Source organism: Panthera leo, chromosome C1 (assembly GCF_018350215.1).
Source record: "Panthera leo isolate Ple1 chromosome C1, P.leo_Ple1_pat1.1, whole genome shotgun sequence".
NCBI classification, from domain to species: Eukaryota; Metazoa; Chordata; class Mammalia; order Carnivora; family Felidae; genus Panthera; species Panthera leo.
The window spans coordinates 201,365,632-201,384,409 of NC_056686.1; the positions used below are offsets into that span (position 1 = coordinate 201,365,632).

At 54.8% G+C, this 18,778-nt stretch overlaps 1 protein-coding gene across 2 annotated transcripts; it reads left to right on the forward strand.

The window, feature by feature from the left end:
- The first annotated feature begins 2,108 nt into the window (after nt 1-2,108).
- Nucleotides 2,109-7,848, forward strand: CTDSP1 (CTD small phosphatase 1). Of its 2 annotated transcripts, none has more exons than XM_042950145.1 (7): nt 2,109-2,269; nt 3,716-3,864; nt 4,308-4,412; nt 4,522-4,578; nt 5,203-5,295; nt 5,426-5,611; nt 6,157-7,848. In XM_042950145.1, the coding sequence occupies exons 1-7, from the start codon at nt 2,203-2,205 to the stop codon at nt 6,283-6,285; spliced, it is 786 nt and encodes a 261-aa protein (XP_042806079.1). In that variant the 5' UTR covers nt 2,109-2,202; the 3' UTR covers nt 6,286-7,848. The 2 variants fall into 2 exon arrangements, with proteins under 2 accessions (XP_042806079.1, XP_042806080.1); XM_042950146.1 differs by having other exon boundaries at nt 4,311-4,412.
- Nucleotides 7,849-18,778: the final 10,930 nt, after the last annotated feature.

Consider the following 18,778-nt stretch of genomic DNA (forward strand, 5'->3'; position numbering starts at 1 on the left):
TGGGAGGTGAGGGGAACAGTGACCGCGGTGGGCAGCGACCCTGCCCGGTGCCCTACCCCTTTTTCAGCCACTCTGACTCTCAAGAGTTCAGCCGGCCAGCTTCCAGCCTTCAGAGAGGGAGAAACGAAAGGACAGGAAGGCGAGCCGCCCTGCTCAGGCCAGGGGGTCACTCAGTCCTCCACCACACATTTCCTTTTGGGGTCAGTGCAAGCCGGGATCCGGAGACGAAAGCTGACATCCCGCCCCGGGGCTCAGCCGAAGGGGAGGGGTCTCCGCTCGGTGGCCAGGATCCCACCTCTACCCTCGCTGGAAGGCTGGGTCTGGTCGCTTCACTTCTCGGAGCTCAATGTCCTTATCTGTAAAGTGGGAGAGGAAGAGGGTCGTTCTGAGGAGTGAGCGAGACTAAGGGGCGCAGCCAGAGCAGGACGAAGCGCTAGCTACACGTTGGCTATTAGTATTAAATGCAACGATGGCGGCGGTGTGGGCGGCGAAAGGGAAGGAGGGGGGCCGTGGGGTCCAGCCCGGGACAGGGTGGTGGTGGTGGTGGTAGAGGTCGTGGTGGAGGGAGTCCCAGCCCGGGGCCACCTCCTGTCTCCCCTGGCGCGGGGCACACAGCTGGCGCGCCTCCGGGCCGGCGCCGCTCTACTGCCCGGCCTCCCCGGCGCGGGGCCTCTCCCCTCCCCGCCTCCCCCCTCCAACCTACCCCGCCCTGGGCCTGGAGGACGTGCGCCGTGCTCGCACCACGCGGCTGGACGGGACAGGACGCGCCCGCTCCGCCCCGCCACCGAGGCCCGCGGGGGAAGGAAGTGCTGAGGCGTGTTTGTCAAGGCTTGGCGTTATTATTATTTTTAAAATAGTGAACGCAAAATAGCAAGGACGAATGGAAAGAACTTCATAAACAGGAAACACACATACACACACACACACACACACACACACACACACAACCGTAGACCTCACGGCGCAGAACACGGGAGTTTCCCTCGTGAAGAATCCGCGCGGAAACGCGGCTCCCGGCCAGCTGGTGTCTCTGTACACCCCAAATGAAACGGGTGTTTACAATCGTCCAGTTGGTGCCTGTGGACTCCCACGGTCAGAAGTTTGGCCCGCAGGGATTGAGCGCCCACTGTGTCCGGGCACCGCGTGAGCCCCCCCGCCCCAATAATCACAGAGTGGCCGGCGTGGAGAGTAGAGGAAGGGTCTAGGAAGGCCTCTTGGAGAAGGTGGCATTTCATCGAGGTCAGTGGGATTTGGCTCCAAAAAGGAGCTGGAAACTCTTCCAGGCAGAGGGAGCAGCGCAGTCGAGAGCCCTGAGGCACTTGGTGCCCTGCCGAGGGCACCAGATGGGGCTACCGGGCGAGATCGGCAGGGGGCATTCTGGGGCTGGGAGTAGTAATTTTCACGCCCTACGGATCCGGATACCTGGCCTGCAACTGCGATGAGTGTTGACAGTCACAGTCCGGTCAAGAGCACAATTCTACGGATGTACACAGCCGTTTGGAGCTGAGAGAGCCTTCACTCGCTCAGAACTTTACCGCGAGGGGGCCCCCGCAACCACTGAAGACCCATTTTGCAGACCAGATAGCGTTATTCCCGTTTCCCAGATGAGGAAATCAAGAAGCGGCTAGCGTCTGGCCCTCGAAAAGCGCCGAGGTGGAGCCGCGCCGCCCTCGGGCACTCCCCGGCGTGGGCGCTCGGGGCTGGTGGGGCGGGCCCTGGCCCGGGGCGCTCGGCTGTCTGGAACAGTGGGCCGGGTGCCGGTCCTGCCACGCAGCCGCAGAGGCTCGGGCCCGCGGGCGGGCGGCAGGAAGAGAGGCGACGCCCCCTGGAGCGCGGCAGGAACCCGGCCGGGCCCGCCTCCCAGCCAGCAGAGCCGCGCCGGCCCCAGCGGTGATGAAAGCGGCGGCCGAGTCCAGGTCACGCCGAAGCCGTTGCCCTTTTAAGGGGGAGCCTTGAAACAGCGCCCGGGTTCCATGTTTGCATCCGCCTCGCGGGGAGGAAACTCCATGTTGTAACAAAGTTTCCTCCGCGCCCCCTCCCTCCCCCTCCCCCTTAGAACCTGGCTCCCCTCCCCTCCGAAGCTCGCGGGGATCCCTCCCTCCCACCCCTCCCCTCCCCCCCGCGCCCCGATTCCGGCCCGAGCCGGGGGGGAGGCCGGGCGCTCGGGCCAGAGTCCGGCCGGAGCGGAGCGCGCCCGGCCCCATGGACAGCTCGGCCGTCATTACTCAGATCACCAAGGAGGAGGCGCGGGGCCCGCTACGGGGCAAAGGTACTGGGGCCGCGCGGAGGGGGCTGCAGCCCGGGAGCCGCGGGAGGGGAGGAGAAGGAGGCCGAGACCCTACCCGGGGCAGTCGCCGCCGCTGCCCCGGGCGCCCGCCTCTGCGGAGCTCTGAGCTCCTAACCGGAGAGGGAGCGGGGAAAGAGTTTGAACTAGCCGAGGCTCAGAGACGCGGGGCGGGGCCTGGAGCCATTGGGGCGCTCGAGGTGGGGAAACTCGAGCCGAGTGCTCGAGGTGGGGAAACTGAGGCAGAGGTAGAGAGTGGATTCCTTCCTAGTTTCCTGGGCTGGCGTAGCGGGTTGCCCGACAGTCGCCCCCTCCCCCCCCATTGGCGCCAATGAAGCTGGGAGATGGGGGGGTTGAAGAGGGCGCCTTCAGGCCACCCTCTGAGGCTCCGCCCCGGGCCGCGATCGCCCGGGTCGGGTCGCCGGAGGGGGTGCCGAGGTGACAGCGGGCTCGGGAGGGTTGGAAGGATCTCCCGCCAATACACAGCTACGATCCCAACAAACTTCCGCGTCATGCGTGGAAGCACTAAGCCTCTCAGAGGCACAGAGTGGGGCAGCCACTTCTAAGGGTCGCTAGCGCGCCCGCGGGGTGTCCCGTACGACGGGCGGGGCACAAGGAGCCCGGGCTGCAGGCCCTTTGGCGCCGGGCCTGTGCACACACGCACCGACCCGGTAAGCCGTGCCGCCCGCCTCCACCGGGCGCCCAGGAACTGGAGGCTCTAGGCTGGGGGTCTGCCCCTCCCTGTCCGGGTGTTGACCTTAGAGACTAGGAAGTCCCTCCAGGTCTGCCCAGCTCTGGCCTGGTCCTAGCTCAGCCCGAAGGCAGGGGGCCCGGTAGAGGGGCGGTGGAGGGTGGGCCCGTCAATCAGGCGGCGGATGCCCAGCTCTAGGTCGGAGGTCTGGGCGGGGCGAGGGCGGAGGAGGCGGGGCCGGCAGATGGCTGCGGGACACTGGTTCCAGCCAGGCTCCCACTCCCAGCCTCGGGGCCTAGCCTTAGTGAGGACTTTGGACCCACGTGGGCGGAAAGGATGGGAGGAAGGCGGGAGTGGATGGCAGGGCCTCAAGTCCCAGCCCTCCTTGGTTAGGGGCCGACGGAGCAGGGGCTGCTCGGGTAAGGTGGGTGTCAGGAAGCCCCCCACTGGGGCCGAATCCTCAGTAGTGATGAAGGCTGGGAGGAAAAGAGAAAGCACTCTCCGTAGTCCCCTTCCAGCCAGCCCACTTCCTAATGAGGGTAACTTTGTGCCCACACTAGGAGGATTTCTGGGTACCACAGGGTGACGTGGAGTCAAGGCTGTCAGGAGGGCCTGGAGTGTATCTCCTTCAACGAAGGGGGCGTGGCCAGACCCTCTCACCCAGGGGATCGCACCTGGGCACCTACACCCAACTCTGCAGGCTAGAGTGCACACCCCCACCTTGGGCCTCCCTGCTGCAGGTGACCAGAAGTCAGCAGCTTCTCAGAAGCCCCGGAGCCGGGGCATCCTCCACTCGCTCTTCTGCTGCGTCTGCCGGGACGATGGGGACGCCCTGCCTGCCCACAGTGGGGCGCCCCTGCTGGTGGAGGAGAACGGCGCTGTCCCCAAGGTGCGTGGTGGCTGGGTGGGAGCTGCCGGGGCAGCCTGGGCTCAGCCTGGAGGATGTTTAGGAAAAGGGGCTTTTCATGACCCATCTGCAGGCCTTGGAAGGTATGGAAGAGGGTGGAGCCCCCCACCAGGCCCGCCACCCTCCCTCTCAGGTCCCTCCCAGCCGGTCCCTGAATGCCCCAAGACTGCCACCCAAGGGAACTCTATAAGGTGGGAGCTTTCTCTACCTTGGTGTTCCACGTGGGGAAGTGAGGTCCAGAGCCAGGTGGCCTGCCCCAGGCTCCAGTTGGCAGGGGCAAAGCTGGGAAGGGGAGGGTCTCTCCCCACTATCCCTGTGCTTCCCCAGGTAGAGGGCTGGGAGAGGGAAGACGTGCTTAGGAGAAATGACTGGGTTTTAAGAGAATTTAAAAGAAGTGCCCCCGATGACCTCATCTGTCCCTGCAGCAGACCCCAGTCCAGTACCTGCTCCCAGAGGCCAAGGCCCAGGACGTGGACAAGATCTGTGTGGTCATCGACCTGGATGAGACCCTGGTGCATAGCTCCTTCAAGGTAGGCCCTGCCCAGCAGCCCTCAGCCCCGGGTCTCTGAGGGGGCCTGCCCTGGGCTGGGGGTATGGTCTCTGCGGGCCCCGCCCCAGCAGCTCCTTTTCCCCCCACAGCCAGTGAACAACGCCGACTTCATCATCCCTGTGGAGATTGATGGGGTGGTCCACCAGGTGAGGGGCTGGGTGTGGGGGGGAGGTGGGGGGCTTGGCATCTGCCTTCCAGACCCTAGGCTCCTCTCACCAATCCTGAGAACCCCAGGTGGGACTTTGATAGATGTGCGATGTGAGGCCCCAGAGGGTGTGAGACTTGCCCGAGGTCGCACGGACCCTGAGGGACTTGCCCAACTCCAAGGCCTGCAGGGAGTGGGGTTCCTCCTCGGCTCCCCCTTGCCCCACCTTGCCCGGGACCCAGTTCAAGTAATTCAGGATAGGTTGTGTGCTGTCCAGCCTGTTCTCCATTACTTGGCTCGGGGGTCGGTGCCCTGCAGCCTTGGGGTGAGGGGGCTGCCCCCAGGCCCCTACATTTGGCTGAAGCCATAGTTGGGGAAGGGCTGGGCATTAGTGATGCCCCGTGAGGTAGGACGTGAAGCCAGAAGTTGGAGGTTCATTTTGATCCTCTTCTGGAAGGATAGCTGGAGTGGCTGGCTGGCCAAATGGAGCCCGCAGACCCTGGGACCGGCCTCCCTCCTGTGCACCTCTACTCTTCCGTTTGCTCCCTCACGGCCCTCAGCCACCCTCCCACCCCCACCCCCCGGCCTTGCAGGCCTGCAGTTCCCTTACTGGCCCACCCCCTAGGTCTACGTGCTGAAGCGGCCCCATGTGGATGAGTTCCTGCAGCGAATGGGCGAGCTCTTTGAGTGTGTGCTGTTCACCGCCAGCCTTGCCAAGGTGAGTCCTGTCCCCCCCACACTGAAGGGCTCCTGGGGCCACCGGCCTCCCATGAGCCTCCAGCCTGCAGCTGGATTGACCTCTGGGTCACTCACCATTGGCCCCGGATGACCCATCTTCCACTCCGTAGTATGCAGACCCAGTAGCTGATCTACTGGACAAGTGGGGGGCCTTCCGGGCGCGGCTGTTTCGTGAGTCCTGCGTCTTCCACCGGGGCAATTACGTGAAGGACCTGAGCCGGCTGGGCCGAGACCTGCGGCGGGTGCTCATCCTAGACAACTCGCCCGCCTCCTACGTCTTCCATCCAGACAACGCCGTGAGTGCCGGGCAGGACCGGGTTAGGGGCTGAGAGCCAAGGAAAGGGTCAGCCATCAGGACCACCGGGGCCTCCCCATTCCCATGCTGGGTGCTGTCCGGGGCCTGGTGCCCTTCCATTCCTCCTTCCTGCCCTTGATGACCTGTGCCTGCCACCCACTCACCTCATCCACCCGCTACTGCATCCCTTAGTGACCATTTGATCCGTTTGCTTGTGCGAAGAGAGTGCCTGGCCGGGCCTGAGGCCCCCGCTGCAGGCTGGAGCAGTTTCACACTGCTGGCTGTGACCTGTGAGTGGGTCACAGAGGTGCTGCGGTGGGTCCTAGCTGGGAATTTTTAAAAAACAAAATAGAATAGAAAATATTGGAGTGTTTTGCAAACAGTAAGATTAAGTATCATTTCGTAAGACTTGTATTGCACGCATAGATGTGATTTACTGTGGTGTTGCCAGAAATGTTTGAAAACCTCGGGTAAGGGGCTTCTGGGTGGACATCCTGTGCCCAGAGGCCCCGGCCCCCCCTCACTGCCCCACATCCATCTGCCCAGGTACCAGTGGCTTCCTGGTTTGACAACATGAGTGACACAGAGCTCCACGACCTCCTGCCCTTCTTCGAGCAGCTCAGCCGCGTGGATGACGTGTACTCAGTGCTCAGGCAGCCAAGGCCCGGCAGCTAGTGAGGCGCCCCGGGGGCCAGGACCTGCCCCTGACCGGTGCCCACGCCCCTCACACGTGGACTGTTCCTTAAGAAAACCCAGCGGCCGCTGCCGCCACCTCAGCGTCATGGGGAAGTGGGCCCTCCCCACCTGCCTGGCCAGGCTGTGAAAGGGGCAGCGGGCTGCACCAAGGGCGATGAGCCCCTGGGTCCCTGTGTCAGTGCCTTAGAACCTCCTCCTTCTTCTTGGGGGACCTGTGGGACCCTGCGTGCAGCTCCCCCTTTTTCTCTCTCTCTGCTGCCATGTTTCTCTGCTGCCAAATCGGGCCCCTTGGCTCTTTCTGGTTCTGCTTGGGGGAGGGGCAGGCTTCTTGCTGCCCCATGCCTTGGGCCCCCAGCCTGGGAACAGTGGACACCAAGTGCCTTGCATAGAGCCCTTTTCCCTGCCCTGTTTTCCCAGGGCCACGATCAGGTCAGCTCTTGCCCGGAACAGTCTCCAGATTGCTGCAGTCTAGCCTGGCAGGGGAGGAACCAGTCTCCGCACCTCCTCCCTTGGGACTGACACAGACCCCCACCAATCTCTGCCTAGGAGAGCAGGGAGGGAAGATCTGTTACCACTTGTGAAGGGAGCAGGGTGCGTCCTACGGGACCCCGGAGTCCAGCTTCTCTAGGCTCAGCAGCAGCTGAAGGCTGCTCTCCACGCCAAGACCTGACCCCTCACATCTGCCTTGACCACCCCAAGGCCCTGGGGCTTGGCTCCCCCAGCTCCTAGTGTGGGGGCATAGGCAAGACCCCTTTGTGGTGCCATATAAATATGTATATGTGTATATAGTTTTAGGGGAAGGGGAGAGGGAAGGGCTGGGGTAGAGATACCCCTCCTTCACCCCTTTCCTGGACCCATAAACTGGGGGGAGGGAGGGAAAGGATTTTTACATTTTTTAAACTGCTATTTTCTGAATGAAACAGGCTGGGCCAAGAAGTCCCAAGCCCTGTCTTCTGTCCCTCACACCCTCTTTGCTCCAATTATTCATTCAAAACACATTATTAGCACCTTCTCTGTGCCCAGCTCTGTGCTAGGCCCACCAGCTGAGTGTGTGGGGTCCCTGCACCTAATCAGTGCCTCTCCACCCACTCCATACTTCACCGGTGCCTTTAGGGGAGCTGTAGGAGGTGGGACCCTTCTTGTGGGGTTTGGGGGTCTCCAGGAAGCCTGGCCAAGCTGTCTCCCCTCCCCAGTGCCAACCCATCCCCTGTCGACCCCAGCCTCACCCCCTGCTGGCTGGGGGCAGCTCCCAGGACATCCTGACTTCCAGCTCTGACTTCTCTATCTGGAACCCCTTCCCCCTAAATGCTGAGTGTGGAGGTCAAGGCCTTGGGCTCTCCCCAAGGCCTAACGGTTAAGGGGACCCACGAAGCAGTGCCAAGGGGGATGTCAAATGGAGATGTCATTGCCCCCCTCCCCTCAGAACTGGGGGTGGGAGGGAGGACAAGGTTGGCCTGAATCGGGTGGCCTTCCCATTTAAGTGCCTTCTCTGACTGAAAGCCCCACACTGTGACAAGAACTAAAGAGAACGCCAGACCCCCATCCCGCTTCTGTGGTCTTTGGGGGGACGTTGAAGCTGGGAGTGGTTGTGTCCCGTGAAGCCACACTCAATTCGGTGTATCTTTTGGCGGTGGAGTGGGTGGAGGGAGGGGCTGCCCTAGGTTTCGGGGCTTCAAGAGTGCAAGTGCAAGGTTAGTGCACAGCGGTGGGCGGATCCGAGCGCCTCGCTGTACTGTTTAATTATTCTACCTCTCTTAGTCTCAGTTTCCTGACCTGCATAATGGAGAAATGCCCTCTTTGCAAGGTGGTAAATGCCTGCACGCGGAGGACTCGGTAGTATTAGCGGTAAAGCTGAGCAGCGTCCTTAGGGGAGGCCCCTGGAAGGTATTTGGAGGCGGGAGGGGTGTGGTCTCCGTCTCGGGGCAGATGGGAGGGGTTCCTGCGGCCCCAGAGCGGGGGGGGGGGGGGGGGGGGGGGGGGGAGAGGGGGGCGGGGCGAGTTCCTGGTAAGCCAAGTTCATCTCCAAACGGAAGAACTTTGGCCTTGGCTGAGGCGGGCCTCCGAGGCGTCGGGAGGCAGGGGCGGGCGGGCGGGCGGAGGCGTCAAGGTCTCTGGAGGGACGGTGGGCCTGGCACTCGGTCTCTTGGACCTCCGCACCGCCTTCCCCTACCCGCCCCTCGGCGGCCTCTCAGCACCTACTAGCCGCACCCTTGCACGAGCCTCCGGCCCACTTCCTGCCTCCGCCCCTCCGGCCTTGGCAGCACTTCCTTTGCAAAACTGGGCAGCCCCAGGCCCTGGCAGGAAGTGCCCTCCCGCCCCGCCCTCTCCTGCTTCCCACGGCGGCCACTAGAGGCCTCTCTGGCCTCGCGGACGCCAACCTGCCCCCTCCCCCACCCCGGGGCCTGAAAGGGTGGGGGCCACCCATCTCCCTGGGGTGGGGCAGCCTTCCCCCTAACACACACAGACACACTGTCCCTCCCACAGTTGGTCCCTGGCCCCCCAGCTCTGCCTACCCTATCCCCTCACCCCACTCATCCCCATACCTTGTGAATCCAGCCTCAAGTGGACCTCCTCCAACCCCAGATGCTGATCTGTCCCCGAAGTCTCAGGGGGACCTGCAGTATGTGAGATAGCTCCCTCCCATCCTCTTCCCAGATGGCGCAGGAAGCGAAGCCCAGAGCTCCATCAGCAACACCGGCTCCACTCTGAGCTGGAGCCCACTCTGGCAGGGTAAATACCCAGCCCTCCCTGCCTCTGCCTTCCTCCTCCCCAGGGCACTGCCTGATTTCCTGCTCTCCCAGTAAGCACCGGGTGCCCCACCCCCACCCCCAAGATTTGCATCCCAGGGGCCTTGACAGCCAGAGAGTCACCCAGGTTCCCAGCTTTGAATGAGACCACAGTCAGCCTCTCCCCACCACCACCACCTACACAGCTTCACCCACATAGAGTTCAACTCAACCACATATATCCGCATTTCCAGGGTGCCAGGCACGGTGCCAGGGCCCAGGGACACCCCATGACTGGGCCATGCTTCTGCTCTCAAGGAACTCACACCCTAGTGCAAAGACACCTGAGCAGGCTAAAACCTGAAAGCCTGCAGGTACACTGAGACAGAGAGACAGAGACAGAACACGGAAGGCGGGGAGCACAGTGGACACTTCACCCCTCCTGGGTTGGTCTGGGAGGTTTGGAAAATGCTTCCTGCTGGCTTGCATCTCAGAGGAGTTTGGGAAGGAGGAGCAAGTCAGGTAAAGGTGGCCTAAGCAAGGAGGTGCACCCGGGAAGGAAGCAGAAGCATCAGGGGCCTGCCACGGTAGGGAGTGTGGGAAATGACCATTTGGAATGGCCCACAAGGGAGGAAGGACAGGAAACGAAGCCGCAGAAAGCAGAAGAGGTCACATATTGCAGGTCTTTGGGCAGTCCAAGGGAGTGGCTTTCTTCTTGCAGGCCGTGGGTGTCATTGAGGAACACTGAACGGGAGGGCACAGTGCTCAAAGCCAGCAGGTGTACTTTAGAACCTAAACCAGGGATACAGAGGAGAACGGACAGGGAGATCACAGTCATGGTCCTGAACATGGAGGGTGAAAGCCTGAACTGAGGCAGAGGCGGAACAAAGCAAGAAGAGGGTAGAAGGGATGGATGTGAGAGAAGAGAGAAACTTGGTGGGAAGCTATGGCTGGCTGGCTTTGGGGGTGGGGGCAAGGATGGCCTGGAGGGAAGAAGGCTTTGGGGATGTCAGCTGTGAAAATGTATCTAACGGAGCCTGGTATGGGCAGATATTCACTATTTGCTTGTTACACACACAGGAGTAGAGGGTGTAGGGCAACAGGCACCAGATAAAACGCTGCTGGCAGGGGTGTGAGCTGGTGCAACCCACTCAGAGAGTGATTCGACGGTCAACATTATTTTTTAAATGTTTTTATGTTTTATGTTTTTGAGAGACAGAGCACAAGAAGGGGAGGAGCAGAGAGAGAGGGGGCAGAGGATCTGAAGCAGGCTCCTCACTGTCAGCAGAGAGCTCCATGAAGAGCTCGAACTCACAAACCATGAGATCATGACTTGCACCAAAGTCGATCACTCAACCAAATGAGCCACCAGGCGCCCCTTAAAATTATTTTTTAAATGCAGATACTCTGATCCAGCAATTCCACTTTTAGGAATTTATGCTGTATATAGAATACATGAACATAAGGGTGTTAATTGCATCCTTGTTTGTAATAGCAAAACACTTGAAATAACCTAAGTGTCCATCAGTGAGGGACTGGTTACATATTGCTCTATCACAAAGAACACCATGCAGCCTTGAAAAACAATAAGTTGGAACTACTCAAGCAGATATAGGATGATCTCCAAGACAGACAGCCGGTAAATGAAACTATTAAAATCGAGTTCTAACAATGGTGATCGTGTATTCCCACAAAGCAGATGTATAAAAACAGACACAAACATATGCGTACTTTGGGAATGCTAGCTGGTGCAGCCGCTCTGGAAAACAGTATGGTGGTTCTTAAAAAACTAAAAATAGAACCACCCTATGACCCAGCAATTGCACTACTAGGCATTTATCCATGGGATACAGGTGTCCTTTTCGAAGGGACACATGCACCCCCATGTTTATAGCAGCACTATCAACAATAGCCAAAGAATGGAAAGAGCCCAAATGTCCATCGATGGATGAATGGAGAAAGAAAATGTGGTAGGGCACCTGGGTGGCTTAGTTGGTTAAGCGTCCGACTTCAGCTCAGGTCATGATCTCACGGTCCATGAGTTCAGGCCCCACGTTGGGCTCTGTGCTGCCAGTTCAGAGCCTGGTCCCTGCTTCAGATTCTGTGTCTCCCCCTCTCTCTGCCCCTCCCCTGCTCATGCTCTATCTCTCTCTGTCTTAAAAATAAAGAATTAAAAAAGTTAAAAAAAAAATGTGGTATGCACACACACACATACACAATGGAGTATATATGTGTTGTGTATATATATATATACACACACACACAAATATATATATATATATATATACACACACAATGGAGTATATATGTGTTGGGTATACACACACACACACACACACACACACACACACACACAATGGAGTATTACCTGGCAATCAAAAAGAATGAATTCTTGCCATTTACAACTACATGGATGGAACTGGAGGGTATTATGCTAAGTGAAATTAGAGAAAGACAAAAACGATATGACTTCACTCATATGAGGACTTTAAGAGACAAAATAGATGAACATAAGGGAAGGGAAACAAAAGTAATATAAAAACAGGGAGGGGGACAAAACAGAAGAGACTCATAAATATGGAGAACAAACTGAGGGTTGCTGGAAGGGTTGTGGGGGTGGGTGGGCTAAATGGATAAGGGGCATTAAGGAATCTACTCCTGAAATCATTGTTGCACTATGTGCTAATTTGGATGTAAATTTTTAAAAATAATAAAAAAAATTTTTCATAAAATAAATAAATAAAAGTTCTTTTTTTAAATAAACCATTTTGAGCCTTAAAAAAAATATATGCAGGGGCGCCTGGGTGGCTCAGTCGGTTAAGCGGCCGACTTCGGCTCAGGTCATGATCTCGCGGTCCGTGAGTTCGAGCCCGTGTCGGGCTCTGTGCTGACCGCTCAGCTCAGAGCCCGGAGCCTGTTTCAGATTCTGTGTCTCCCTCTCTCTCTAACCCTCCCCCGTTCATGCTTTGTCTCTCTCTGTCTCAAAAATAAATAAACGTTAAAAAAAAATTTTAAAAAAAATATGCATACTTTCTTGCACTTTCTTATCCTCAAGTCGGGTACACAAGAAATGAGAGCTGCTGCTAGTCCTGGGGAGCAGGGCTGGGGGACTGGGTGGAAGTCATCTAAGAGGAGAAGGACACATTTTATTATACATCTGATTTGAATTATTTTACCAGGTATATTTATTAACTTTAAAAAATAAATTATTTTAGGGGTGCCTGGGTGGCCCAGTTGGCTAACTGTCTGATTTTGGCTCAGGTCATGATCTTGCTGTTGGTGAGTTCAACCCCCACATCAGGCTCTCTGCTGTCAGTGCAGACCCTGCTTCGAATCCGAATCCTCTGTCCCCCTCTCTCTTCTCCTCCCCCACTCATGCAAGGTCTCTCTCTCTCTCTCAAAAATAAACTTTAAAAAATTATTTTAAAAATTAAAAAATAAAACTCAGTTTAAAACTTAAAACACAGCTTCCTAAATATAATGTCAAAGATAGAAATCATAAATTCCATTTCTTTCCTTCAACATTCATCACATGCCTACAGTGTACCAGGCACTAGGATTCAACAGCGAGCACAACAGACACTGTGGGGAAATCAGACATTAAAAATGTACAGAAGTAATATTACAAAAGAAGAAAAAGGGGTGCCTGGGTGGCTCAGTCGGTCGAGCGTCCGACTTTTGATTTCAGCTCAGGATCCCACGGTTGTAGGATCGATCCCCTGAGTAGAGACTGCTCAGGATTCTCTCTCTCCCTCTGCCCCTCTACCCCACTCTCTCTCAAAATAATAATAATAATAATAATAATAATAATAATAATAAAAGAAATAAAAAGTGGTAAATAAAGAAATAAAAATGTTTGTGCTTCTAATACCAAACTGTCACCCCAAGATGACTTCTCATTGCAAAGGAGGGAACGTGCCTTTACAGTGGGGATATCTGGCAGTCATCATTGTCACCAAGGGGTCAAACTTCACACCACTCATGCTAGGACAACGTGACGTTTTATACCTCCTAATGCCACGCAATGTGAAACAGCAACACCTTTGCCCGTGCTACTCAAAATGGGGTCTGTGGACCGGCGTGGCGACATCACTGAGGAACCTGTTAGGAATTCAGAGTCTCAGGTCCTAGACCTATTGAATCAGAGTCTGCACTTTAAATAGATTCCCAGGTGATTCTTATAATATTACAGTTTGAGAAGCACTGACCTTTTTCAAGTATCCTTGAAAAGAGTGTTTAACCAGAACCCAGTCAAGACTTTAGATGTACTTTCGGTTTGTGGGAAATACAGGGGAAAGAGGAACAAATTAAGTAACACACAAAGAAAGATTCAGACAAATCCACAGTGTGAACACACAACAGGGCATCTGTCCTGGACTCAGGTAGGTCAATATAAAAAAAAAAATTGGAAGACTGTTCTAGATTTACAAAATACTGAAGAGTCATAACACTCAAAGGAAATGCATGATCTTAATTTGATCATGCGTCAGTAAAACCAGCCGTCAGAGTCGTTGTGGGGACAATTGGTGAAATTTTAACTGTGGACTAGATAGACGATATTAGAAATTATTCTCAGATGTGAAAATCATATTACAGTTTTGGAGAATGTCCTCATTCTTAGGATATGTGTGATAAATATTTTGGGCTCAAGTATCATGATCTACAAATTACTTCCAAGTATAATTACTTTCACTAATTCTTGAATCCATGAGTGTTTATTATTGTACTATTGTACTATTATTTATGTGTTTCTATTTGTTTGACATTTGCCATAATAAAGAAATTGGAAATGATTTTTTTTAAAGGGGCACCTGGGTGACTCAGTCGGTTAAGCATCCGACTTCGGCTCAGGTCATGATCTCACAGCTCATGAGTTCCAGTTCCGCAACAGGCTCTGTGCTGCCAGCTCAGAGCCTGGAGCCTGTTTTCAATTCTCTGTCTCTCTCTTTCTCTGCCCCATCCCTGCTCATGCTCAGTTTCTCTCTCTCTCTCTCAAAAATAAATTTCAAAAAATTTTTTTAATTAAAAAAAAAAAAAAAAACATATGTTCTCCCAATAGGAACCCTCGTGCATTGTTGGTGGGAATGGAAACTGGTATAGCCATTGTGGGAAACAGTATGGAGGTTCCTCAAAAAATGAAACATTGAACTACCCTATGATCCAGTAATCACGCTGCTGGGTATTTACCCAAAGAATATGAAAACACTAATTCAAAGGGATCCCTATGTTTATTGCAGCATTACTTACAATAGCCAAATTATAGAAGCAACCTAAGTGTCCATCAATAGATGAATGGGTCAAGAAGATGTGGTATATCTATACAATGGAATACTATTCAGCCATAAAAAGAATGAAATCTTGCCATATGCAACCACATGGATGGAGCTAGAAAGTACAAATGTGAAGTAAGCCAATCAGAGAAAGACAAATACCATGATTTCACTCACATGTAGAATTTAAGAAACAAAACAAATGAACAAAAGGAAGAAAAAAGGAGACAAACCAAGAAACAGACTCTCACCTATAGAGAACAAACTGATGATTACCAGAGGAGAGGTGGGTGGGTCGATGGGTGAGATTGGTGAAGGGGAGTAAGAATCCACTTATCCACTTATCCTTATCCTTGGTGAGCACCAAGTAGGCTATAGAATTGTTGAATCACTATATTATACACTTGAAACTAATATAACACTGTATGTTAACCACACTGGAATTAAAATTAAAAAACAAACAAACAAAACATATATTCTCCCCAAAATCTTGAGGTTAAATTAAAAGGCAAGAAGCAAACTGGAGAAAAATACAGCATTAATGACAGGCAGGTTACCAAACTTAATACATCATACATGTAAACAACGAACTCAACAAATTAATAAAAAATTCGCAAAAGAAGACATAGCCAATAGGTATATTTTTAAGCGGTCTATTTCACTGGTAATCAAAATAACATAAATCAACGCACACAATGATTTTTCTTTTTGGCAATCAGACCGACAAGAGATTTTCTTAAAAAGCCGGAGCCCAGTGCTGGAGAGGACGTGGAGGAACAGACACTCTTCTGTGCTGCAGGTGGTACTAGAAATTAATGGGACTTTTCTGGAGGCCGATTTGCCTGTTCTCATCTTCGATCCAGCAGTCCCAGTTTTAAGAAAGAAAGAATAAGGGATATAATCGAATGGTAAAGATACTCACCACAGCATTCTTTGTAGTATAAAATAAATGGATGTAATTTGGAAGTCCAACAAAGAACTATCGGTTATATAAACTATGCTATCTACTTCATGGATTGCCGTGAGATGATTCAAATGCAGTCATGGGGGGCCTGGATGGCTCAGTCAGTTAAGCGTCCAACTTTGGCTCAGTTCACTATCTCACGGTTCGTGGGTCCGAGCCCTGCGTCAGGCTCTGTGGGGACAGTTCTGAGCCTGGAGCCTGCTTTGGATTCTGTGTCTCCCTCTCTCTCTGCCCCTCCCCCACTCTCTCTCTCAAGAAATAAACATTAAAAAAATATATATATATTATATATATGTATATATACACACACACACATACAGTCATAAAATGACATATAACCTGTCACAGTAAGGATAGATGGAAAAATAGATACATGTAGATATTATACACATAGAGTGTACACACACATTATGTACTGAAAAATGAAAGACCGACTTCAAAATAAATCACTAACTGATTTATTTGTAGATTATTTCTGTAGTGAAATTATAAACGAGTTTTTTCTTCCCTTCTCGCTCGTCTGTACAACTGAATGAACATAGACTCCTTTTTAGGCACAAAAGATATTCTTTAAAAACAAAGTACTCCCCAAAAAAGGTTAAAAATATATAAATAAAAAACCAAAGTAGAACCTGCCGTGTCTTTACTCCTTTTCCCAGACTGGGCACGAGCATGCTCACACGTGCTCATGTGCGTGCACACACACAGACAGCGGGTCTCCAGAACTCCTGGGAAGGTGTGGTCAGGAGGAGGGGCTGCCCTCACCCAGCCTGCTTCATCTCGCCCTCCAGAGGACCAGGTTCAGAAGGCCGGAGAGTTTCCGCAGGGGCGGGAGGCTCGGGGGCAGCTGCCCGAGGTGCTGAGTTTGCAGGCAAAGCCAACTTCAGAGCAAGACCCACAACCGAAAGGGCCGTGCTTCTTTCCAGTCCTCAAGGAGATGGGCCCCCTAGGATCAGGGGTCGGAAATCGAAGCCTTTGGCATCTGGGAGAAAGTGGCAGAGCAGAGTCCAAAGGCACTGGTTTATGGCAGCTAATAAAAAGTCCAGGTGGAGCCAGTGCCCTTGAAACAGGGCGGGTGGGGGGGGGGGGGCAGATAGGGAGAGCACCTGTGCCCCCTCTAAGAAGTGTCATGCCCAGTGAAAGAGACCTCTAGGGGTGCCAGGGTGCCCATCTGTCCAGGAGGGGCCGCAAGTGTGAACCCCCACCCCCCGCCCCACTGCACTGTGAGCCATTCTCCCGGGGAAGGAGGGAGGACAGCTGAGCCTCGTCGTTTGGGTTGGTGGGAGGAAGGGTCCAGGCTCCCCTGCCTTTCCTGGCTGGTGCTGTCCACCTGCAGTGAAGGCCTGGGCCTTGGGCAGAAACGTACCCTATCCCTGGGAGTGTGCTCACTGGGTGTCAGGGGTGGGGCACATTGGCTCCTGCTGTCAGGCTGTCGCTGGCTCCGCTGGCTCCCAGGGACCAGCGTCCCTGGCGGGCACCTGCGTCCCCACCCCCTCACCCATTCTCACTCTCTCTGGGGCCCTATCTTCCCTTATATGGTGAAGGCAGTTCCTAAGGGGGGGGGGGTGGTGGGGACAAAGGTCGCTCTCCTGCAGCCAGCTTGCCACAACTCCCTGAGACCTCCCAGGTGGCAGCTGCCTCCCCCTGACAGGTAAGGCAACCCTGCCGGACACACCAGACGGACACGCTCGGACGGGACGGTAGGTGCAGGAGAGGACGGGACAAGGGCCCCTGCTTCTTGCTGGCAGCCTGGGGCTTCCTGTAGCACCTTGGAGCGGACGTGAGGGAGAGGCTTGGCACTCTGGAGCGTCTGGAAAGAGCAGGGAGCCCAGTGTGGCTTCCTGGGCCTCCAAGGAAAGAACTGTACAGGCTCCACTCCAGGCAGCTGCTCTTTCAGACTCGCACCTGCCGTTAGCACCCACCTGACTTCAAGTGTCAGCCATCCCGGATTGCCCTCAATGGGGAGATTCTGGAGACACTGGGCTTTTAGATTTAAAACTTGGATACTCCTGGGCAAACTGGGACTAGCTGGTCGCTCTAATCTCATTCTGCCACCCCCTTCCTGCACCTCACCCCATCTCTTTGCATATTTGTTCCTCATATGAAATGGTTTCTTTCTTTGTGCGGTCATTCCCCCTGACACTCCTGGGGCCTCGGGGCTCCTGCATCCTAGGGCGTGAGCAACAGCCATCAGGAATTGAATGGGCAAAGGCAGAGAGAGGCAGGGGGCTGGTGAGGCAGGGCCCTTTTGGCCCCAGTCCATGCTCCCCGGCCACCCTAGCATGCCCTTCTGTCCCCAGGTCCAGTCCTCTGGCCTTACCAGCCACTGTGGCCCCATTCAGCTGAAATGGGGAGGAAAAGAAGTGGGAGCCAAGTCCAGACCAGGGTCTTGGGATGTACTGACCACCTCTTCCCACAAAGCCTGCAAAGACATTCTCAGGGCTTCGAGAGACAGAGTCTGTAGGATGGGATGCTGGGTTGTGTCCTCTCTCCCTGCTCTCATGGGCCTGGGGAAGCAGGAGGGTGTCCTGGGTTTCAGGAACGGCCATACCCCTGTCCAGCTCAGACCCGCATGACTGGGGACTGAGAGCCGGGATGACAGCATCCCGCAGCTCTCTGGAGCTGGAACCCTGAGGACAGGACAGCAATTAGAAAATGAAAGGTGGGACCTGGATGGAGCAGGAGCCCTAACTCCCGCCAGGGCTCCAACATGGTCTACCCCTTCCATCCTACAATTTCGTCTTTAAGTTTTATGAATATTTATTGAGCATCTACTATGGGGGCTACGCAGACCAACTGTCTAGGTCTTTGACCTCGGAGACCTGGGTTTTATAAACAGATCCTTTCATTGCCACGTGGTCAGGGCGCCAAGAGAGGCACAGGTCCAGGATGCTCTGGTGCCCTCGAGGAAGGGCCTCATCTAGCCTGAGGATTCTGGGAAGGTCTCCTGGAAGAAATGAGACCTAAACTGAGTCTAGAGGAGCATCTAAGTGTGAGCCTTGTGAAGACAAGTGGGGAGGCCATTGGGTAAAGGGAAGAACAGGAGCACAAGGACATGGCGGGGAGGGGGAGAAGGCGCCTGGGGGGCAGGGCATCACTAGAAGGCAGCTGTGAGCAGAGAGGGAGGGGGGTGTGGCAGGGGGCAGATAGGAGAGAGATTCTGGTGGAACAGAGGGGCAGGAGAGGGAGGGGTCCAGGGTGTTGCACACATAGCCGTATCTGGGGTCTGGGAGTAGTGGTGCCCTTCCTCAAATTGGGGGCAGAAAATACTGGGGATCAGGAATGAGGGGGGCAGCCAGAGAACTCAAGTTGAGGGAGAAGGAGGCACACATCCAGACCTGGGGCCATGCTGTGCGTGTCGTGGGTAGTGAGGAGCCCACATCCCTCCCACCAGGAAGGGAGAGACAGCCTCTCTGGGGAGAGCCCACCAGGGTTGGGGGGGGCAGAGGCATCTGCTCTGACCAACATGGATAGGAGCAGGAGCAGGGCAGTATCTGTGGGGATACCCTTGC

Coding starts and splice junctions, on each gene's coding strand:
- CTDSP1 (XM_042950145.1), top strand. CDS start 2,203: ATGGACAGCTCGGCCGTCATTACTCAGATCACCAAGGAGGAGGCGCGG. Junction 4,579..5,202: donor TTGATGGGGTGGTCCACCAG/GTGAGGGGCTGG, acceptor CCCACCCCCTAG/GTCTACGTGCTGAAGCGGCC. Junction 5,296..5,425: donor TCACCGCCAGCCTTGCCAAG/GTGAGTCCTGTC, acceptor TCCACTCCGTAG/TATGCAGACCCAGTAGCTGA.